This window comes from Prionailurus viverrinus, chromosome E1, assembly GCF_022837055.1.
Source record: "Prionailurus viverrinus isolate Anna chromosome E1, UM_Priviv_1.0, whole genome shotgun sequence".
NCBI lineage: Eukaryota > Metazoa > Chordata > Mammalia > Carnivora > Felidae > Prionailurus > Prionailurus viverrinus.
The window spans coordinates 50,781,434-50,805,276 of NC_062574.1; the positions used below are offsets into that span (position 1 = coordinate 50,781,434).

The 23,843-nt window shown below is 56.1% G+C and overlaps 1 protein-coding gene across 2 annotated transcripts in view; it reads left to right on the top strand.

The window, feature by feature from the left end:
• The window catches only part of CCDC40 (coiled-coil domain containing 40), a 42,967-nt gene that overhangs the window by 14,960 nt on the left and 4,164 nt on the right, over positions 1-23,843 (top strand). For both annotated transcript variants that reach the window (XM_047831621.1, XM_047831620.1), the window contains exons 8-17: positions 4,481-4,638; positions 4,832-4,954; positions 7,924-8,045; positions 12,292-12,535; positions 12,615-12,797; positions 15,874-16,119; positions 17,203-17,416; positions 18,583-18,752; positions 18,855-18,946; positions 21,490-21,610. In XM_047831621.1, coding sequence (XP_047687577.1) covers positions 4,481-4,638; positions 4,832-4,954; positions 7,924-8,045; positions 12,292-12,535; positions 12,615-12,797; positions 15,874-16,119; positions 17,203-17,416; positions 18,583-18,752; positions 18,855-18,946; positions 21,490-21,610 — 1,673 coding nt within the window. The remainder of the gene's footprint in view (positions 1-4,480; positions 4,639-4,831; positions 4,955-7,923; positions 8,046-12,291; positions 12,536-12,614; positions 12,798-15,873; positions 16,120-17,202; positions 17,417-18,582; positions 18,753-18,854; positions 18,947-21,489; positions 21,611-23,843) is intronic.

The window sequence follows — 23,843 nt, forward strand, 5'->3', positions numbered from 1 at the left end:
GTCGCCAAAGACGTTATGGAAAAGTCCTACTAACCCGAAAGGAACGGACACCCTCCCATGTTGTCCAGCCCTCCAGAGGGTGGGAAATTTGGGAATCTTCCCAGGCTCGCTTTACAAAGCTCAGAATAACCCCCACTGCAAACGTGATAGCCACAAACACAGAAAAGGACCAAGCAGTCTCACCTTCGAGGTATGAAAACCTAAGTACGATAGTAGCAAATTGCATCCGGCCACAAATTGAAAGAAAAATATCTCGCAGTCAGGAAGGGCTTCCTTCTGGAACTCAGAAGGAATTCATTTCATTTGAAATGAAGAAATCTGCTAATCTAATGCATTATACTAGTGAGATAAAGGAAAAGGGAAAGAAAATTCTTCTGGGTGGGTACAGAACGGGTGCTTGTTCAAACCCATCGGCCACCCTAAACTAGGGTAGACGGAAAGTCCTTTGTACCTATTTTCAGCAGCGAACAAGAAAACGGCACTGAGTGGCAACACCAGGGAAGTTACAGCTCCCGTCGGGAAGGAGCTGGAAGCCGCCAGCGCCCCGTGGGCCTTGCCTCAGAGGCTCCAGCAGGCAAAACAAACGAGATATGGATTTGGGATGGGAAATTCTCATTCTCTACCAATCATATGATTGTTTACCCAGAAGATTCCGGATTGTTGATTAAAACAAACACACACACACACACACAGTGATAGAAACAGTAAGAAATCCATAAACTAGCTGAATGCCCGATCTAGCATTTTCTCCTATGCCCGTAATATCCCGTTAACAACTAATTTTTTTTTTTTAAATCTTATCCACAATGGCTGTAACAACCACAAAATACTTAGAATAAATCTAACAAGGAGTGAGTGAGCCTATCCAGAGAAAACCAGTAAAATTTCACGGAAGGACATAAAACAGATTTCCATAAACAAAGCTCTCCCGTGTCATTGGAAGGAAAGCCACACAATGTAGATGGGTCACTTCTGTGACCCTTGATTATTTTCAAGAAGTAATAACTCAAAATTCAAGGGCTCTGGGACACGAAGTCCTGCAGCCCCCCCCCCTCCCCCGGACCCCCTCCCCCTCCACGGGGGCCCCTGGCGTCAGTGGTCCTTGTGTGTTTTTCTAAGGCTGTTTTGGGGTTTAAAAGCAAAGTGGGTTACAAGGATTTTTTTTTTTTTTTTTTTAGTAAGTATGTGCGGGGCACCTGGGTGGCCCAAGTCAGTTGAGCGTCTGACTTCGGCTCAGGTCACGATCTCTGTTTCTCTCTCTCTCTCTCTCTCTCAAAAATAAATAAAGAAATAACATTTTTTTAAAGAAAGTAAGCACACGTTATACCCACTGCTCTGTCTCTTGCTTTCTTCTCGTATCAATGTATGCTGGAGGTTATTCCATATCAAGACATAAAAAGCTCTCCATTCTCCACGAACGGGTTTTAAAGTTTACTTGGGAGACTCAACGCGCAAGAATACCCAAGAACGTTTTGACAAGGAAAGATAATGAAGGAAAATTGTCCCCTCAGGTATCGACACTCGCTGTCGATCCACAGCCATAAACCCAGAATGGCGCGGAAGGAAACACGGGCACGCAGATCGACGGTGCGGAGCAGGAACAGCAGGGAACGCGCCTGGGAATTTAGCTAATTTACTGCAAATTACAGAAACGCACAGATTGCGTTTTTAAGCCCCTAGCGTATGTTTTGATCACTCGGTCCTCTGAAAATAAATACCTAGGTGCCTGTTTCACCCTATACAAAAAGCAAGGTCAGCTGCAGTAAATATTTAAGAAAATCACCGAAGCATTAGGAGAATATGTGGGATCGTTTTTAAACACCATCTCGGGGCGAGGCAGGCCTCCGTAAGCGTGACGTGAAGCGCTGAGGCCGGAGGGGAGGAGCTCAGCACGTCTGCTTACACAGAAACTTAAAACTTACCAAGAGGGGTTGACAGAGTTGAAAGACAAACTGGGGAGAAACCCCGTTCGAGCACCTGCGACAACATCCATGTCCCCTGTGTTAGTTTTCCGCCGCTGAGAAACAGCTTCTCACCAACTTCGGGGCTTAAAACCAGCCCGTGGATCTGGGCGCGCACGCTGCCGGAGCTCAGAGGTGTGGCGCGGCTGGCCGGGCCCCCTGCTTGGCCATGACGAGGCCGAGGCCGGCGCAGGCGGGAAGACCCGGGAAAATCTGACTCCAGGCTCATTCGTGTCATTGGCAGAATGCAGCTCCTGGCAGCTGTAGGACTGAGTGGTGCTGCTCGCCGGCTGTGAGCAGGGATGGCTTTCGGCTCCTGGAGGCCGCCCACATCCCTCGTCATGTGGCCCCTCTCCTCTGTGAGCCAACTTTGGAGAACTCCCCTCTCGTTGGGTCTCGTTCATCCTGCAAACCTCCCCCACCCCCACCCCGACTTCCTCTTTGGCCACCAGTTGGACACAACTCACTGCTTTCGAAGGGCTCACCTGCTTAGGCCTGGCCCACCCGGTCATTTCCCTTTCGATAGGTAACACAATGCAATCGCAAGAACCGCACCCAAGGGCAAAGGCCAGGGGAGCCATTTTCAAGTTCTGCCCACCCGGCCTTTAATGCATCTAGAGTTCTTTTTTTTTCTTTTTTTTTTTTTTTAAATTTTTTTTTTCAACGTTTTATTTTATTTTTGGGGCAGAGAGAGACAGAGCATGAACAGGGGAGGGGCAGAGAGAGAGGGAGACACAGGATCGGAAACAGGCTCCAGGCTCTGAGCCATCAGCCCAGAGCCTGATGCGGGGCTCGAACTCCCGGACTGCGAGATCGTGACCTGGCTGAAGTCGGACGCTTAACCGACTGCGCCACCCAGGCGCCCCAAATGCATCTAGAGTTCTTAGAAGCCGACCAACATCCCAGTAGCAGTGTGGCCGGGGACATGAGCAGACAAATTGGAGAAGGGACAGACCTGGCCATGAAGACGGTGAAACTCGGTTCAACTCCACCGATGTCACGAGAATGCACATTTCAATGAGCATTGGAAATACTGGCTTGTAGTTACTCGGGCAGCTAAGAAGCAAAGCACGGTTGCACTCGTGCTCTTAAGGAAGGTTCCGCGCACGCTCTCTCATGTTTCAGGCGAGGGTGAATCGGTCAGCTCGGGCGGCTGTAACCCAGTGCCACGGAGGCCGGAAGTCAGAGATCTGGGTGTGGGCAGCGCTGGGTCCTCCCGAGGACTCTCTCCAGGCTTGTGGCCACCTCCTTCTCCCCGTGTCCTCCCCTGGTCGTTCCTCTGTGCACCTGTGTCCTGATCTCTGCTCCCCATAAGGACACCAGCCATCAGGGGTTAGGGCCACTCGTATGACCTCGTTGTATGTCAATGATCTCTGTAAAGACATCTCTCCGAGTGCAGTCTCCCCCTGCCCCAGCCTGCCCTGGTGACCCCGCTTCTGCAACACCTCCTCCGTCTCTTCCTGCTTCCTCCCTACTCCCACTCCCGCCCCCCGTCATCCCTACCCACACAGGAGCCAGAGAATCCCCCAGAGCTGGAATTTTTACAGTCCTCTTGGATGCAAAAGAATGTCTTTCAAGGTTAAGCTACACCCTTGGAGGACACCTGCCATAACTCGCTACTCACCCAGCCACCGTGGGATCTATAAATCAGTCCTGGGCGTGGATCCACCCCTTAGAACGGAACGTTCTATCCAAGTGGGCAGACTAGGGCTGATCGAGGGTTAGCTGCCTGAATGAGCTGGTGTTCTGGCTTTAGAAATCAGGCTCCTGTGAGTTTAGTTAAAAGTAGTCCATTCCTCGGGGTTTGGGAGTGGCAAGTGCGACCTGGCCGGGCCTGGCCGTGGAGGACAGCCTTGGTGCTCCGGCCTGCGCCCCCAACATAGCCATCGCAGTCCGGGGGCTCCCGCAGAGCTGAGCCCCACTTAGGCCGGCTTCCCTCTGGGGTGTAGGGCTCTACCTAAGACTGGCAACCTCTAAGCAGTAAAAAACAAGACGAAACAAAACTCTGTAAAATTCACACGAGGCCTCACGGCCTGACACACTATCAGCAGATCCTTAGACACAGGGAGGGCCCTTAATACTTGGTGGGCAGCGGGCGGCTTGTTGTGATTCATGGATACAGATCACGTGTGGTTTTGTCTCTCCAACTGGACTGTAAGTCTGGGTCTTTGTTTTTTGTTTTGTTTTAACATTTATTTATTTTTGAGAGATAGAAGGAGAGCATGAGCAGGGGAGGGGCAGAGAGAGAGGGAGACACAGGATCAGAAGCAGGCTCCAGGCTCCGAGCCGTCAGCACGGAGCCCGACGCGGGGCTCGAACTCACGAACCTCGAGATCGTGACCTGAGCCGAAGTCGGACGCTCAACCGACGGAGCCCCCCAGGCGCCCCGAAGGTCTCCGTAGTTTAGAAGCAGGTTCCCAGGCTCGGTTCACAACAGCGGGAGGGGGCCCTTCCGGGGCTGCGGGCCCAGACGGCGCGTGCGCGGAGCCCAAGCAGCCCTCCCCCTCTTCCTCCCGCAGTGGCGGCTCTGCAGGCCGAGCTGGAGGGCCTGGCTCTGCACCTTTTCTACCTGCAAAACATAGACCAGGACGTGCGTGACGACATCCACGTGATGAAGCGGGTGGTGAAGAAGTTGGAAGTGGAGCGGACGCGGGCCGAGTTGGAGAAGAAGCAGCAGGTGTTTTGCAAACTCGATGCAGTGACCAAACCTTTGATTTTCCAAAAGGCCCTTAGCTCTGCCTCTTGCGTGAATGCCGTGGCCCTGGGAGGCTGTGGCCGGCCCGAAGCGAGGCGGGGGGTGGTGCGGGGAGTCACTGACTCGGGTCGGGGGCTTCTGGAGAATTCTCTCTGAGGTGCCTGTCGTTTCCCAGGACCTTCACGTGGACCAGCTCACCACCAAAGCCAACCAGCTGGAAGAACAAATCGCCCTGTTGGAGGCTCAGAGCTGCGCCCAGGCCGAGGACACCCGGGCTCTCAGGAAAGCAGTGAGCGAGGTAGGACCGTCACCCCAGCAGTCAGCTGTGGAAGCACCCACTTAGCGCCCACCGCGCGGTGCCCGCCCGGGGCCGGTGCCCGCTTAGCCCGCAGGCTCCCTGCCCAGCCCTGTGTCTCCCTAAGCGTCCCAGCATCCTGCTGACCCGCGGCGGGAGGGAGGGAGGGACTCGGTGGGGCACCACATTCAGAAGCCAACACTAGGAACGAACGTTGCTGTGTCTTTTCTTTTTTTTAATTTGTTTTCACATTTATTCATTTTTGGGAATGAGAGACAGAGCATGAGCGGGGGAGGGGCAGAGAGGGAGGGAGACACAGAATCCGAAACGGGCTCCAGGCTCCGAGCCGTCAGCCCAGAGCCCGACGCAGGGCTCGAACCCACGGACCGTGAGATCACGACCTGAGCCGAAGTCAGATGCTCAACCGAATGAGCCACCCAGGTGCCCGTGTCTTTTTTTTTTAAATCCGTGAATCGCCACCTGCACTCATGTGCACAAGAACAACAGAAAGGAAACAAACCACTTTACTGGAGGGAAAAAAAAGCACTTGAACAAGTGGACAGACATGCCTGGGCCCGTAAGGGAAAGCGGTCGGTGCTCCCCAGCCTGTGAATCTAGAATGTGTTGTGATCAGAATCTCGGGGGGGGGAGGGGGAAGCAGTTGTATAGTTAGCAGAGAGGTTCTTAGGTTTATCTGAAGAATGAACTCAGAGGACTAGGCGGGAATTGTTTGGGAAGGGAGATTCAGGAAGGGGGACCAGGAATCCGTCTGCCCGGAACTGAGGGCTCTTGGGGCCGGTCACCCTCGCGCTGTCCTACCACATATCACCAGTTATAGAGCCCTGGGAGGTAAAATGCTGTGTTCCTGGGGACGAGGAGAGACAAGCAGGCCATGGTAGCCTACGAGAGAGCCCAGAAGTAAGCAACCATTTGTGTGAAACTTGAGTAGATTATAAATCAGTAGAGAACAAGCGAATCAGGGACAACGGGGTAGGGACGTTTGGTTAATCATTTGGGGAACGATTAAATCTCTTCCTCATATCAGACCCTGAAGTAAATTCCAGATGGGATCAGGAATGCAAATGGGGGGAAATGCACTGGAAGAAAATAGAAGAAAAATGTCTTTTAAATCCTGAGTCGGGGCGGCCTTTCTAAGCACGGACACTAACGGAGCAGGTGGGGAGGGCAGGGCACACCCACCATAGCGTCTGTGGACCTCGGGCACCAGCCTCACGGAAAGGCGGGAGCCACGCCCGGGAGACAGAGGCTTTCACTGACGAATACGTCTGGGGCAGGAAGAGAGGGTTTTTCTTTTTCTTTTTTTTTTTTTAACATTTATTTATTTTTGAAAGAGACACAGAGACAGAGCATAAATGGGGGCGGGGCAGAGAGAGAGGGAGACACAGAATCCGAAGCAGGCTCCAAGCTCCGAGCTGTCAGCACAGAGACCGACGCGGGGCTCGAACTCACGAACCGTGAGATCACGACCTGAGCCGAAGTCGGACGCTCAACCGACTGAGCCACCCAGGTGCTCCTAGATCTTGAAAATCAGTAAGAAATGCCCTGTGCCTGATTCCACTATGTGGTGTTTGTGGACATATATACACGATACTGTGACTTCCTCTCCTTATGAGTTTTGGTGCCTTCGGCCCCTCTCTTCTGGGTGTGTCGCAGCCAGGCAGGGCCGCCCCGAGTTCTGTGCATCCTGCCTTCCTGCCCCTGGAACAGCACGTGGCCCACAGCAGGTGCATCACAGACATTCGTGAATGAACGGATGAGGAACCAGTGATGGAAAGAACCCGACAGGGAGTTCTGCCGGGCTCACCAGGATGAACCAGCGAGAAGGGGAGTGTTCCTCCCGGGCTGGCAGTGAAAACACACGTGGGTCTTTATCAAGATCTCCATTCAGGGCGCCTGGGTGGCTCAGTCAGTTGAGCGTCTGACTTCAGCTCAGGTCGTGATCTCGTGGGTCGTGAGTTCGAGCCCCACGTCGGGCTCTGGGCTGACGGCTCGGAGCCTGGAGCCTGCTTCCGATCCTGTGTCTCCCTTTCTCTCTGCCCTTCCCCTGCTCTGTCTCTCTCTCTCTCAAAATAAATAAACATCAAACATTTTTTTTTAAAGATCTTTATTCAAGGACAGCATTGTAACACGCATGGGGAAAGATGCTCCCCTACCCCCGGCCCAGCCCTAAAACTCCCCCCCTCCCAAAATATCACGGGGGCTTCGCTCCAAGGAAAGTGCTGAAGATGCACGCAAGTAGAAATTGTGTAGATTTAAAAACTCCACCAGCAAAATGAATGGCGGGGGCGGGGGCAGGGAGGGCGGGCATCGGGTTCAAGAGTCACCACATATCCGAGCAGCGGAAGCCTGTCCGACAACCAAATACCTGCTGACACGAAAGCCCGTGCACAGCATGCTGATTTTTAGTTCTGGGTTACAAAACGTAGAGAACGTGACCGCACACACCCACACCCACGTGCACACACACACACACGTGCACACACACACATGTGCACACATGCACACAGACACATCAGGGCCTGATGGATGCCCCCACCCAGCCGCCAGGTCGTTCTCCACGGTGCGGGCTCTTACGGGAAGGGCTGTCGGACCCCGAGGCTCCGTCTGTGGACCGGAGTCATCGTGAGAACCAGCGACCCCCCCCCCCAACGTCCGCATTCTCGACGGGGCGGGCGGCAGTCACTGCCCGCCACCCGCCTTCTCCCCCTCCTCGATCCCCTGGCTCTGAGCACCTCGCGGCCCTGGGTCAGGGCTCGGGTGGGTGCTCAATGCGCCTTTAGAGCCGTATTTATGTTCACGTTCGTCCTTTCACTGGTGCGCGATAGGAAAGGCACGAGTCACATACGGGAAAGGAGGCGGTTCCGGCATTGGGGGCCCTCGCACACTCCCGTGGGGCCTCCGGCATAACGAGGTTCGGCCAACGTCCGCGTCACCCTGACTGTCCCCCGCAGGCCTGCACGGAGATAGACGCCATCCACGTGGAGAAAAGGCACATCGTGCAGCAGTGGGTCGCCTGCCTGGTGGGCATGAAGCACCGGGACGAGGCGCACAGGACCATCCGGGAGGCGCTCAGGTACGCGCACCCCTGGGAGGGCCACTCGCCGCCCTGCAGGGGGCCGGGGCTCGGGGCTCGGGGCCACAGGCGGGTGCGCCCTTCGCCTGCTGGCCTTGGACAGGGTCAGGAGGCAGGGTCAGACGTGGGATCCAGAGCAAAGCAATCTCATGGTGCTTTTTGTGTGTGACGGGCCCCACGCTCAGCTTGGGCTGGCGTGGGCCCGCGGACCCTGGAGGGGGCTCTGTCATCACCCGGATTTGCCAGAAGAGGAGGGTGCGGTGGAAGGCAACGCTGTGTGAGCCAGACTTGGGCACTGCCACGGTGGCCCCAGTGGGCCTCCCTCGGGCCTGGGGTCCGGCAAGCAGCACCCCATCACTGCCAAGGATAACCGGGGCCACAGAGCAACGACAGAGAGTATCCACTAAAAACGCGTCCCCGGAGGGGCGCCTGGTGGCTCAGTCAGTCAGGTGTCTGAGCCTTGATCTCAGCTCAGGTCTTGATCTCAGGGGTCGTGAGTTCAGGCCCCGTGGGGGGCTCTGCGCTGGGTGTGGAGTGTGGAGCCTGTTTAAGGAAGGAAAAATGGGGCACCTGGGTGGCTCAGTCAGTTAAGCGTCCAACTTCAGCTCGGGTCACGATCTCGCGGTCCGTGAGTTCGAGCCCCGTGTCGGGCTCTGTGCTGACAGCTCGGAGCCTGGAGCCTGTTTCAGATTCTGTGTCTCCCTCTCTCTCTGACCCTCCCCGTTCATGCTCTGTCTCTCTCTGTCTCAAAAATAAATAAACGTTAAAAAATTAAAAAAAAAAAAAAAAGAGAGAGAGAGAAGGAAAAATGTGTCCCCAACAAAGGGGCATGGCGAGGCCTCTTGGGACCGCTCTAACGGCACCCTGGGTCCTGCCCCTCCCTCACACTAAGGGAGGCCGGATGACCAGCTCTCCCGAGGCTGGCCGAACACCCCATTGACCTGGACCCGGCAGCCCCGGGTGAGGCCCACATGTGACCTCTAGACCAGACAGGTCCCCACCACCCTGACACTTTCTAGACCACGACCAGCCATCGAATCTTTGCCATGTCGGTGACAAAGTCACGTCAAAAGCTGGTCCCAGCTGCGGGTGAACAATCATGATCGGGACTCTAGTAAACACTGAAAGTCATGTATTCAAAGGAAACATCTCAAAACAAGCAGAAACCACAGACCCTACTGTGTTTAAGCTCAGGGGGGCGGGGACACCCAAGAATTTACAGTCCCCGGGGGTGGGGGGGCGGGGCCACACCCCATCCCCTGGTGCCCTGCCGGCAGCCTTGTCTAACTTCCCGATGGGACATGGAGGGGCGACCTGGCACAGAGCCCCTCGCCCTGGGGATGCTGGGATGTAGCTAGGGTGCCTCCAGACCCCCAAGCAGCTTCCCTGGGAACCTTGATGGATGGGGCCCGACGCCGGGGCCGTGCAGTAAGCTCCACCAGTGTCTGTACCCCAGTATTTTCTGTCGGTATCCGTTCGTCTAAGAAGTTATGAAAACGATCGGTTATCAAGGATCAGTGATCACATCATAGGAAATTTGAAAACCACAGAAAAAGGTTTCCAAGAGCGCTGTCTTTTTCCCTCTGGTGACCACGACAATTTATTAGCATTTTGGGCACGCCCGGGCATCTCTTCTCCCGTGCCTGTGACTTAGCACGTGTTCAGACGTCTGTCACGCAGTTTGTGACTGTGCCTTTTTAAATTGGACGTCTGCTTTGTCAGATGTAAGAGGCATTTGTAAGGCTGCTACTCCCTAAAAAAGAAAACAAGTAGGTTTTCCGTTTTAAGCCGGGTTTGCGGAGGCTAATTTATGTACACGTTTCTTATGCGGAAGGGTTCTCCCTCTTCAGCGCACAGCTTTGCGAGTTTTTTGGCAAATGGACCGAGGCCAGTGCCGCCATACCCCCACCCCCGCCCCCCGAGTCAGCATCCTCTCTGCACCTCCCGCCCCCAGCGGACACTGACCTGCCTTCTGTCCCCTGCGGCCCTGTCCTTCCCAAGATGTCCCATAAATGGAACCCCACGGTGTGCACATTTTGTCATCTGGCTTCCTCCACACAGCACGCCACTGTGTTCCCCGGCTCCCCCCCCCCACCGGTGGACTGCCCCGATGTTTCCAGTTTGGGGACTTCATGGGAAAAGCTACCATGACAGTAGGTGCACGTCTGGGTGTGGACGCATATTTCCGTCTCTGCCGCGTGAACACCCAGGCACGGGATCGCTGGCCAGTGCGAATTTGACTTTGTTACAAACTGCCCGTGTGTTTTCCGGTTTGGTTTCTTCCATTGTGCATTCCCTCCGGCAGGTGGGTGACAGTCCCAGTTACCCGCGCCCCCATTCTCACCAACGCTTGGTGTCGTCATTTTGATTGTAGCCATTACCAGGTTTACGTTTGCGTGTCTCTGATGACTTACTTGCCACCCACACGCCTTCTCTGGGGAAGTGTCTTTTGCTTATTTTTCAGTTGAGCGGATTATCTTGTTCTTGACTTCTGAGGGTTCTTCGCATAAGCTAGACACGAGTCGTCTCTCGGGTGTGTGCTTTGGAAGTATTTTCTCCCTGTCTGTGGCTCACCTGCTCCTTCTCCCAGCCATGGCTTTGGAAGAGCAGAGGCTTTAAATTTTGATGAAGCCCTATTAGTTAATTTGTTTTCATAGCTCATGCTTTTTACGTCCCCTCGAAGAAATCTTTGCCTGACCCAGGGTCGTGAGGATTCCCTCCTCCTGTCTTCTGCTCAGCTCTTCCGTGTGGCACATGACCGGTTCCAAGTCAATGCCTGTCGTGGCATGAGACCCAAGCTCGGTCTGTTTGCACGTCTGTCTCCAGCGGTCCCAGCACCACTGCTGAAAAGACGGCTCTCTCCCCTTTGAAATAGTGTGTCATCTCAGTCACACATCAATTGTGTGTGTGTGTGTGTGTGTGTGTGTGTGTGTGTGGCGTCGTCTCTATTTGTGGACTCTGGTTCTGTTTCATTCAATCTACTCTGTCCCTTCACCGACACATTGTCTTGATGACGACAGCTTTATTATAGAAAGTCTTAAAATTCTTTTACAAATTATTTTGGCAATTTGAGGTCTTGTGGATTTCCATATCAAGTTTAAAATTAGTTTGTCAATTTCTGGGGGAAAAAATATACTTCCTGGGATTGGAATTGGAATCGCACTGAGTCTACGGATCTGTTCGGGGAGAACCGACACCTTAACAATATCGGATTTTCTGCCGAATAAACATGCCATCTCTCCCTGGTATCTTTTTAAAATGTGTACAGATGTGTGTTGCTACACTGTTGAAATCAGGGGGGAAAAAGGCCAGAAAACTGGAAAGAGCCTAATTGTGTATCAGTGAGGATTCTTAAATTAGGGCCCAGTCATCATTTAGAGTTCCATCTGGTCACTGAGAAGAACTGAGGGATTTCCATGTGCACTGGTATTTAGTATCTCTAAGACACAAGAAAATTAAGACGGAACGGCATCTACTAGGCTACTGTTTGTTTCTTAGACACAGACAAACATAATGCTATGTAAGTATGAATAGATCTGGAAAAACATGTAAGAAATAGCTGGTTGCTTGGGGAAGAGAATTGGAGGCCTGGGGACAGATGTGAGGAAAAGACACGGAGGGCGTTACGCCGGTTCAAGGAGAAAGTACTTTCTGATTTTTTGAATAAGAACTTATTCAAGAGATAAGATGCTGTCAGTGGACATCTCAGAACAAAGGGGGGAAAATGTCTCGCACGCAAACGAAAATTCCACTTCTGTTTTCCGGCACCTGTGTTTGTGAATGGACGTTAATTGCGGGTATTTCCACGGCCAGGGTGGCGGGGGGGGGGGGAAACAGAAGAGTTTGGAGCGAGGCCCACCGGTGGCCTCCCAGCCACGCCATGCACTGTGGCTGTGGGGCGAGCCAGTCCGGTGACCTGAGCTCCAGTGCTCACGTGTATGACTCTGGAGTCACGCACCCCCTTTCCAGGATGGCTCTCGGGCCTAGCGAGGGCAGGCGGACGAGGCCCCCGGACAACGCCAACCCCTCCCTCCCTTCTCCTGTACTATCTCAGAAGAGTCTTAGCCTTAAACTCAAAAGTGGGCAGGGGCTCTGTGAATATATTAGGGAGCAGTAGTCGAGACTGGCTGCTATTTGCGGTTGGTTTCCCATTCGTCCCTCCCCATCGGGGGAGCCCCCCGTGAGCGGGCACCACCACACGCTTCGGCCCTCTGATGCCCCAGCTTTGCTCTCTCGATCCCGGCAGCGAGTGCCAGCACCAGATCGCGTCCATCGACGGTGAGATCGAGGCCTACAAGAAATCCATCGTGAAGGAGGAGGAGAAGAATGAGAAGCTGGCCGGCGTCCTGAACCGCACGGAGACAGAGGCCAGCCTGATGCAGAGGCTGACCACGCAGTGCCTGGCCAAGCAGCAAACCCTACAGAACGAGTTCAACACCTACCAGCTGGTGCTGCAGGACACCGAGGCCGCGCTGGGCCAGGCCCACGTGGTAGGACCGCATTCCCCACCCCCCAGTGCCGGTCCCCACGGCCTCCCCAACCGCGCCACCCCTGCGGCTTTCTTTCCAGGAGTACGCGACGGCCACGGGCGAACTGCAGACCGTCCACCAGACCATCCAGAGCGAGCTGGAGGAGAAGAGGAGGACAGATGCCTCCATCGCGGAGAAGCTGCAGGAACACATTACCTCCAACAAGATGACCAAGTGCTTCCACAAGCTCATCCTGAAGCTCCAGAAGGAAAAGACCAACCTGGTACGCCACTGCTCGCCCGAGGCCGTGCGGGACGGGCGCCTGGGCTGGCGGGCGGGGCGGCGGCTCTCAGAGAGAACAGATCGCGCGCAGAGGAAGCGGGGTGAGCGAGGGGCCCTGGGCGTGTCCGTTCACTTTCCACTTGGTCCTAGTTCTAAAAGCAAGCATTTGGTGGTAGAAAAGCCTGGAAATAACCCCACCGTCCAGAGACGACCTCTTCTAGCGTTTTGGTATATTTCCTTCTGGAACTCTTTCCAAACACCCACGCTCGCACCCGCCACCAAGTACGTGCACGCACAACGACACACGCAAACACACGTGCATAGAAACATCCCCACGCGCACACGAGCCGGCACGCCCGCACAGGCACACACACTCGTGTGTGCCCACACGTGCACACACCTTGAACAACAGAGGACTCCGCGTGTCAGTTTTCAGTCCATTCTATTCCCTTGTTGTCAGTTTCACTGAGAAGTGACGCAGAGAGACAAGGGCGCAGGTAAGAAGCGTAGGACTCCGCTGATCTTCTCACCGTGTGTATACAGAGTTTTATTTAGCTTCCAGGCCACACGCAACATACCATTTTCCGTGAAATATTCTCCAGAAACTTCTCTTTTTCCCTTCTGCATGACATCTCATCATATGAACGTGTAGGTTTTAAGTACTATAAACAACTCAGCACCGAACGGGCTTGCCCGAGGGTTTTGTCCCACACTTCTGAGGAGAGAGAGCGCTACAGCGGAAACCCCGGGTCGAAGGGTAGGGGTGTCGTCAGTGGGTGGGAGCCTCTAGAGCCTCTCCCCACCAGGCTTGGCCGTCGGGGCCCGGGACCCCCTCCGACAAGGCCTCTCTCTTGTTCCAGGGGTCTTAGTTTACTCTGAGCTGTGGTCACAGGTCCCTGTGTCCTTCAAAAAGCAATTCTATACTTAAATTGCTTCTTCTTTGACCCTTCCCATGGTGTGGGCCCCCCGGGGACCCTCCGGAGGCTGCCTTGGCCTGCAGCAGGCCTAGGGCCCATCCCGGCAGACGGCCCGTCCCACGGCCCCCACTCGAGTCTCAGGAGGAGAGGTGACCCACTCAGCCTGCCTTGCTCTCCAGCCCCTACCAGAAGCTTCCATCTGAGGGGCGGGAGATGAAGGGGACCGTGGGCCCCTCCTGGCCTTAGGCTAAGAGGATTAAGTCCCGCTCCCGCGCGATCCTGGCCTCTGCCTTCACTCTCTCCTCGTACGAGAAACTTGGCAGGTGTCAGAGGATTGAATCTAAGCGTTTATTACAATGAGCGCAAGGTGGCTGGGGAGCCAGAGGCCGTGCCCCTAAATGTCGGCCATTGATCGGTTGATCGCCATCGCTGTCAGGTGGATACCGGCCAGGAGGAGGCCCGGCTGGTGGGGCTCACCTGTCCTTCCGGGAGGGCAGGGCTGCTGTCTCCCCGGCCGGCAGCCTAGGCACGCCACCCTCCCGGGCACCCGGGAGGAGGGCAGCTTGCTCCTGGCCTGGTTATACCAAAGAAGTGGGGAGACGGGGCTCGGCTGGGTGTCCACAGGAGGTCCTGTCTGACGCCGGGGGCATTCCATTCATCCTTCCTCTGGGAAGTGGGGGCAAGACTACCTGCTGGGAGCAAACCTAGGGGCCCCAGGCTGTCCTGGAGAAGCTAAGGAGCACGGTGTGTGTGAAGCCAGCCTTCCTGCGAGGATGCAGGGGGGGCCCCCCCAGCCACCTCTGCAGGTGGTACATGTACTACCACCGATGACCAGCAGAGGGCAGTAAAGGGTCTTGGTCCCTCAACTGTCCATCGTGATTGCCCAAGAGTTCCAAGTCCTGCTCCTGAAAGGGGGTGTTTTTGCCAAACTGTTCAGAAAGCCCCCTGGGATCTGGAGCTGGGGCCCAGGGGGCGGACAGGCACGGGTCAACCAAGAGTCTACAAGCTAGTTCAGGAACAGTACTGACATCCCAGGAGAGGCCAGGGCGGTCTCAACACGAGTGAAGGGTCCAGGAGCAGAGCCGGGGGAGTCCAGAGAGCCTGGCTCGTCCGGCTGGTGACCAGAAGGGGACTTAGGAATTGGAATCTCATAGGGCTGTAAGCTCGGGGGCAGAGTGGGAGGCGGGAGCCCCTGTGAAGACCAGGGCACCACAGATGGTCTCGGCAAAGGAAGAGACCGGGGGCTTAGCCAGAGCTCAGAGGACGGGAGGGTTCGGGAGCATTTCCACGGGGACCTGGGTGACCGAGGTGCTGGAAGGTTCTGCCCCTGCTGGGCAGGCTCCGGCTTTAACACCGAGGAACGTTGGGTGTCCTGCCGAGCCACCCACAGTGGCCGGTCAGAGGGTGCGCCTGGGAGGACGGGGAGTCGGCAGGAGACGGGGACAGGGAGAGAGCTGAGGATGTACGTGGGCAGGAGTGATGGGCACAGCCATGGTCCAGGGAAAAGACCCCATTTCCAAAGGGAGCCTGAGCGGCCGCACCTGCTGCTATAAATATCCCTACAGTAAACTCTACGTCACCGGAGAGATGGAGGGAATCCTCCTGAGAGCCAACAAGAGAGGCAGGGGGAGCTGGTCAAGACCTTCAGGACAGCAGGCGTGCCCTGCAGAGGCGCCCAGCCATGGGCTGCAGCTCCTGACCGATGACATGAGAACAGGGGCGCCTGGGTGGCTCCGTTGGTTGGGCGGCCGACTTCGGCTCAGGTCATGATCTCACAGTTCATGAGTTCGAGCCCCGCGTCGGGCTCTGTGCTGACAGCTCGGAGCCTGGAGCCTGTTTCGGATTCTGTCTGTCTCTCTGCCCCTCCCCCACTGCGCTCTGTGCCCCCCCCCTCTCAAAAATAAATAAACATTAAAAGACAATGACATGACAATAGAAGCCAAGCTTTAGCTAATTAAAAAGGAGCTTACAAATCTATGTGTAGAGTATGATCCTGTTTCTGGTTCTGGGGGTGAGGAAGGGGGCTTATATGTGAAGACTGGCAGGAAGGAAGGCTGGCCGTGTGGCAGGTGTTCAAGGAAATGACAGCCCGGCCAGCTCATCTGGAGCCCCCACCCAGGGGGGAGAGACGTTCAGACACGTTTCCTTTTGCTAATTCAGGTGACACATCTCTCCAAAACTGACGGCAACGTTGCCCAGACCACCCTGGACATCACGAACACCAACTGCAGGCTGGACGCCCATCAGAAGACTCTGGCCGAGCTAGACAAGGAGGTGAAAAAAGTCAATGACCTCATCACCAACAGCGAGAACGAGATCTCCAGGCGCACGATCCTGATCGAGAGGAAGCAGGGCCTCATCAACTTTTTCAATAAGCAGCTGGAACAGATGGTCTCCGAGCTGGGGGTAAGACCTCGGGGCGGGAGAGGCCGCCCCTGCTCGGTGTCCGTGCCTGGCCGTCTCCGCAACTCCTTAGGTTCAGAATTGAGCCTTCCCCGCCCCTTTTAGGGGTGAAATGGCATACCCACGGGGCACGACCCCAGTCAGGGGCCGTCCGCGGACCTCCTTCCGCCAAGGGCCCGACAGCAAACGTTTCAGGCCAGGTGGGCGCTGCCGAAGCTACTCACCCCTGCTGTCCCGGCCGGCGAGGCAGGCGATTAAGTAAATGGATGTGCACAATTAAACCTTATTTATGGCCCCTGAAGTGTGAATGCCATGTAACTCTCACCTGGCACACAATTTTCTTCTTTCTCGTCGTACAAAGACAGTGGGTGGGATCTGACCCTCGGACCGCTGCTCTACGTGAGGGGGTCTGATGAGTTTGAGGCTTGAAGTGCTATTGGCCACCCAGGTATCCCCAGCCTGGGGCCCTAACTCCGGGCTTCCGGTCCGGGAGTAAGACGGGAGACCCCAAACACCAGGGAGCCTTCTCAAAGCTGCAACCCACACGGGTCCTAAGAGAGTACAGACCCCGACCCATGACAGTCTGCTGGTAAAAGACAAGTTGATGGGGCGCCTGGAGGTTCGGTCGGTTGAGCGTCCAACTTCGGCTCAGGTCACGATCTCACTGGTTCAAGCCCCGCGTCGGGCTCTGTGCTGACAGCTCAGAGCCTGGAGGCTGCTTCCGAGTCTGTGTCTCCCTCTTTCTCTGCCCCTCCCCTGCTTGTGCTCTGTCTCTCTCCAAAATAAACATTTTTTTTAATTAAAAAAAAAAAAGACAACTTGCAAAGCCCCTTTGGGTGACGGAGTTCCCCCAACCCTGCCCTTGGCCCCACAGGGCTGTGAGGTGGTGGGGAAGGCCTCCCGAGACCCGTGTCTCCCACAGTGGGTCAGGGGGGCATATGGCGGGAGCCCGGTGCCCCAGAGGAAACGTCCCCAGTCATCCTCGCACAGATGTGTGATCTCCTGGCCCCCTCCCCTGCCCACCCGGAGAGCACCCCTCTGGAAACAAGGAGGCTCGATTTGCTTTTTTGTGACCGTCCCTCGTAGGGAGAAGAAGTGGGGCCTCTGGAGCTCGAAATCAAGCGGCTGACCAAGCTGATCGAAGAGAACAACAGCAGCGTGACACAGGCCCAGGTGACCTGGCTGCGCCTGCAGCAGGAGATGGTCAAGGTCACCCAGGAGCAGGAGGAGCAGCTGGCTTCCCTGGATACGCTCACGAAGGAGGTCCACATCCTGGAGCAGAAGAAACTGCGCATAGAAAGTAAGCGCTCGGCGTCCGGGGAGGGGGACCCACCGCCTACTTTTCACGAAACCACAAGGATCACGGCACCTCTCGTAAACGTGAGCCGTTGCCCTGACCACCAGCCCCGCGGCCGGCGCACTGGATCTGTCCAGTTCTCAGGTGGAAGGGCGCTTCCGGAGAGAGGACCGTGGAAGGCCCACCATCCTGCCCAAGGCAGGATGTTTCCAGCGTGACTGGAAACGCAGAGATGCAGCTCCCAGCGGGTCCCCCTCTGGGGGGCGGGGTGGGGGGGGGGGGACACCTCGTGCCCCAAACTCGGGGCTGCGAGATGGGAAATCTTTCTTCCTCTCCGGCGGAACCTGGAAAACCCGTCCCACCACGGGCTCCCAGACGGTGTAAAAACCAGGGGTCTCTAATGTGCTGGAGTGTCCAGTAGGGTGAGACAGGCATCCTTCCCAGCCGCCACCCCCTCCCGGGGCCCCCGCTGAGGCACCCTGATCCCCCACCTGGTCGCACGTAGTCTCTAACCAGAGATCCACGCAGGTCAGCCCAGCCATGCGGCCCCACGGGAAATGCTGCTAAGTGGCCCAGGGCCCATTTCTTTCTTTCTTTTTTTTAAAAAAAAATTTTTAATGTTTACTTATTTTTGAGGGGGGTGGGAGGGGCAGAGAGAGAGGGAGACACAGAATCCAAAGCAGCTTCCGGGCTCCGAGCTGTCATCACAGAGCCCGACGCAGGGCTCGAACCCATGAACTGTGAGATCATGACCTGGCTGAAGTCGGACGCTTAACCGACTGAGCCCCCCAGGCGCCCCCGGGGCCCATTTCTTCCCAGGGGTCCTGCTGCCTTCCTGGCCCGCCCTGGGGTCGTCCAAATCCCACTGTTGAAGATGAGGGTGGTTGTTTTCTGCCCCAACCCCCGCCCCTGAGCTGGGCGGGCTGGTGTAGGGGGCAGAGCCAACCTCTCCGGGAGACCCAGGAGCACCAGCCACGTCCCCAAGGTTACTCTCAGGGCAGGTTACTCCCTGCCCATCATCTCGTCCCCTCACCTGCTGGCCGTCCGCACACAGGGGTCCTTTCCGTTCCCTCAAAGGGCCAGGCTTCGGAAACGGAGCGGCCAGGGCTGTGACGGGGAGCGGGGGCTTCTCTGGGGACATGGCTACCCCCGCGTCCCCTCTGCCGCAGACAAGATCGATCAGGAGAAGAAGGAGCAAAGGGAGATTGAGTGCCACATAAGGGGCCTGGAAAACGAGTTGCGGAAGATCAACGTGCTGGCAAACAGGAGTCGGTGCAGCTCTGAGGAGCTACAGCAGAACAACGTGGTGACCGAGAAGGACTTCGTGGGCTCCCTGAAGGTCAGGGCCCGAGGGCACGGGCTGGCGGAGGGAGGGCGCGCGGGTGGGCGCTCGCGTCCCCCCGCGTCACCCACAGCCGGCCGCGCCCCTGTCCCCGCGCAGGCCTCGGAGAGGGAGACCATCGAGATGCAGGAGAGGTTGGACCAGCTCCAGGAGGAGAAGGCGGCCATGCTGAACAGCCTGGTGGAGGCAGAGTGAGTGCCACTGTGGTGTCACCGCCCCTGCAGCCCAGGGGCGCCCACCGTCCACTACACCTGCCTGGGGAGCGGTTCTGGAGCCAACACTGGGCGGGGGGGGGGGGGGGTCCCAGGAAAGACCTGATGTCACCACACGGTTCCGGCCGCCCGCCCTCGCCAAGCCAGTCATCGGGGGGGAAAGCGAGTGGCTCTTTCGGACAAGCGTTAAAAGTTACATTATTGCTGTGATGCCTGACGGCCACAGTAATCCACCCCCAGCTGTAAGCATTCTACGCTAGAACAATCTGTGCAGAGCAGACAGGGAAAGTCACGTTGTTGTCCCAACCCCCTTCCCTTACCGGAACCCACGGTGTTTGTGTCTTTCCTCTCTGCTTGCTTTTTATTTTTATTTTTATTTTATTTTTATTTATTTATTTATTTTTTAACGTTTATTCATTTTTGAGAGACAGAGACAGAGCATGAGCGGGGAAGGTGCAGAGAGAGGGAGACACAGAATCCGAAACAGGCTCCGGGCTCGGAGCGGTCAGCACAGAGCCCGACGTGGGGCTCGAACCCACGAACCGTGAGATCCTGACCTGAGCCGAGGTCGGACGTTCAACCGACTGAGCCACCCAGGCGCCCCTCTGCTTGCTTTTTAAACAAAAATGGGGGTGTTCTCTATGCTGCCCTTGGAAGCAGATTCACGTATTTTCTGTGGACCGACATCTGCAGTGGGAGCTGGGCTGCTGAGCCGCCCTGTGTGGCCGCAGGCCTCTCCTCTGCGGGCACACATCCCATTGGTGAGGCTGCACCTCATGACCTAAGCCCCTCCCAAAGGTGACACCTTCAACCACCGTCACACGGGGCGTCAGGGGGAGCGGCGAGGGACACAAATGTGGAGACCGGGGCACGGGCGTAGGTCTTCGCTGATATCGCAACTTTTTCTTCTAAATGAAGTGTGGTTGACACACGGTGTCCCACTGGCCCCAGGGGTGTGCACTGTGCTCACCACTAGGGTAGCTGCGGGCCGTCACCACCCGACGCCGTTACACCACCACCGATGACATTCCCTATGCTGTGCCTTCCGTCCCGTGACTCACTCGTTCCGTAATCTTTGCGAATATCCTAGTAGCTTCTGGGCTGTTGGCCTGTGCAGGCTTTTTCTTACGTCAACTCCTATCACGTTCGTGTTCTTTTCTTGGTTCCCCTACAGCTGCCTGATCAGCTCTCTCCGTCTCTCTTTTCACGCCCGCGGTCTGTCTGTATCGCGGGCTGGCAAACCCTTGCAACAAAGAGCCAGACTGTAAATGTTTTCGGCTTTCGGAGCCACACAGCCCTGTTTGAAGCCACTTTAAGTCTGCTGTCGCAGCTCGTGAGCCGCCGTGGACAACACGTAGCAAACGGGCGTGGCTGTGCTCCAGTAAATCTATTGGTGGACGCCGTAATTTGAATTTTATGTCCTTTTTCTGCACGCGGTCTTTGAAATCTGCCGTGTGTCTTATTCTCCTGCCACATCTCGATTCAGACTCGGCCAAGTTCAAGCGCCCCGTAGCCACGTGTGGCTGGGGCACCCTGTTCAGTGGGGCAGGAGAGGCCATTGCTGGCAGCTGGTCTGGCCGTGGCCGTGGCTGTGGCTGTGGGTCCAGGTTCCTCCTGCCGTGCTCGCCCCCTAGCAAACCAGATGGTGGCCCCCCGTCCCCACCCAGGGTGCCGGAAGGTGGACTTGGCACTACTGGGAAGGTAGTTGGGTGCCTTCGAGGCCCAGCCTGTGAGCCGCACCTGCCCTCCAAGCCCACGTCGGGTGCTGTAGTGGGGAGAGACCGCCCCTGCCCCTGAGCACTGTGTGAGGAGCGTGGCTCTGGGGCACAGAGGGGAGAGGGAGGAGGACTGCAAAATTCTACCCTCCCCGAGGGTGCCAGTCCACAGAGACTCAGGGGGCTTCGGGTCCCACTCTGGTCTCCGGGGCACGACTGCCCCCTTTGTCCTGGGTTGGGTGGGCTGGCAGGAACTTCAGAGGGCACATTGGCCCAGGGTTTTATGTCAGCCTGCTGGTCCCAGAACAGGGGAAATTTGTTTCTGTTTAACAGTTGAGCCCGTCACCCGGTGCCTGGGTATTTATTTATTTATTTAAAAAAATTTTTTTTAATGTTTATTTATTTTTGAGAGAGAGAGAGAGAGAGCATGAACGGGGGAGGGTCAGAGAGAGAGGGAGACACAGAATCTGAAACAGGCTCCAGGCTCTGAGCAGTCAGCACAGAGCCTGACGCGGGGCTCGAACTCACGGACCGCGAGATCGTGACCTGAGCTGAAGTCGGACGCTCAACCGACTGAGCCACCCAGGCACCCCTGCCTGGGTATTTAAATACGCCATGTGGGAGCGAGACAGAGCCGGGTCCAAGGCACCGGGCCCCCTGCTCTGAGCCCACCCCAGACCTGCCTTCCACCCACCTGCTGTGGGTCCCGATTTGGAGCGAGCACTTAAGAGCATGGGCTCACAGCAGCCTCAGAAAGAAATCCCCTTAATTTCGCCCTCTCTCACACTGCGTCTCCCGCCTTCAAAGACACCAGATCATGCTTTGGGAGAAAAAAATCCAGCTTGCGAAAGAGATGCGCGCATCGGTGGATTCCGAGACGGGCCAGATGGAGATCCGAGCCATGAAGGCAGAGATCCACAGGATGAAGGTGGGTGGGAGGAGGGTGGTGTTGGTGGGGGGAGTGCTGGTGGGCCTGGCCTCACTGGGGGAGGGCCCCACGGGAACCGCACGGGCCACCCTGGCCCGTGGCACGGACGTCACCCCTCAGCTTCAAGCACAAGCACCACCAGCCGCCTCCTCGCCGACCTCCTGTCCACGGTCTGTCCTCTTCCGTCCTTCCTGCACGGAGATAGTCGGACGCCACCAGACACACGCAGCCGTGTGCGCGGTATTTTCACGAGGCGCTCGGATCCTGACCCCGGGGCAGCCAGCGCACTCTGGCCTTCCTGCGTGCCGGTGGCGTGGCGAGCCCCGAATCTCATGACCCATTTATCGAGCAGAAGGTGCCTCGCTCAGTCGAAAGTGCTCCGAGACTGCACCCGTCTCCTCCCTCGGAGCCTCCCTCGTTCTCCACCGTCATCTTGAGCCAGATTTCATGACCTCACGAAAGGCTGGTAATTAGATCCCAGGCTATCACGGAGCCTGAAGAGACTGGAAGAGTAGGCAATAAAAACAAACACTCGTCACTGCCACAGCCCGGCTTTTAATCAGGACCCCTCTGGCTGTGCCGTTCAGGGGAATTCTGATCAAATGCGTGAGCTCCTGATAAGTGTTTAAAACCCTCCACTTGATTGACTGTTCAAACCACACAAGCCACATATGTTGTGGCTGCAGCAGGTCGAACCCCCGCCAAGCGCTCGCACACGGGCACACAGGGACCGCCTTCTCCCTGCCTGCTTACTGGCTGCTGCTTTTTGTCCCTGAACAAAACTAGGATCCGTACGTCCAGCTCAGCAATTTATTTATTTATTTATTTATTTATTTATTTATTTATTTATTTTTAAATACTACGGACAGGGGTGCCCGGGCGACTCAGACTCTTGATTTCGGCTCAGGTCATCATCCCAGGGTCGTGGGATCGAGCCCTGCGTTGGGCTCTGCGCTGAGGGTGGAGGCTGCTTAAGATCCTCTCTCTCCCTCCGCTCCCTCCCCCCGCACATGCACGCACTCTAAAATAAGTAATGATAATAGTAACGATAATAATAGTAATATGGACATTAACCCAGTCTTTAGCGGTTACAGAATGTTCCACGGTTGTATCCTAACTCCTGGGAACATTCCCGGGTTGATGAGTTCAGACTATGCCCAGTCCCCCATGGTGCCTCGTCACCATGAACAACGTTCCAACAATATCCTCTCTCACTGGGGTGTGCTTGTTTTCTGTAGACTAGGTGCCCAAAGCGGGATTATGGGGTGAAAGAGTGTCTCCGTGCTTGACTAGACCCCCCGCCATGGGCCACTTTTCCAAAAGGCACTTTGCGAACGACCACGTCCGTACGGCCTTGGCCCACAAGCCTTGATTCGTAAACTGCGGCTTTTAAGCGAGCTCGCCCTTTGTGGCACACCGTCCTGTGAGTCGTGACAAAAACATGGTGCCACGTAACCACCACCGCTTTGTGACACACAACACTCCCGTAGCCCTCAAGTTCCCGCGCGCCCCCTGGGCTGAGCTTCCCGCGCCCCCGTCCCTGAAGTTCCCAGAACGTCACATAAGCGGATCCTGTGGCGTGAAACATTTTCAGTGTGGCTTTGCTCACCTGTCCTCATGTCTTTGAGACTCATCATGGTGGCGAGGACCCAGTCCGTTCTCTACGCCTGGTTCTGGTGGCCCATCTAAGAAATCGTTGCCCGGCCCAAGGTCACGATGATTCTTCTAGAAGCTTCATATTTTCACATTTTCCATTATGATCCATGATCTACTTTGTTGTTTTTTTTTTTTTTTCCCCATGCCCTAGTTTGAGTTAATTTTTGTGTATGGTGTGAGTCGTGGTTTGAGGCTAACTCCCCTACCTTGGGATGTCCCATCGTGTCGGCCCCGGGTATTGTAAGGACTGTCTTTGTTGAAGTCAGCTGACCGTGTTGGGTGGGTCTATTTCTGGATTTCTGGGCACTCTGCTGTGTCTGCCTGACTGCGTGCTGCCCTGCCCCCCATCCTACGTGGTCTACACCACTGCAGCTCACTGTTTACGTGAGCTTGTTTTGTTTACACGGCATCTTTTCCCTCTCCATAAAAATTGAAGAATCGGCATGTGGATCTCCACAAAAGTGCCTTCGGGGACTGTGCTCAGGCCACCCTGAGCCCGTAGGCTGGTTTAGACCGTCCGGCATCTCTCCATGGCTGGTTTTCAGCCCGTGAACACGGCGCGCCCCCTTGGCGTATT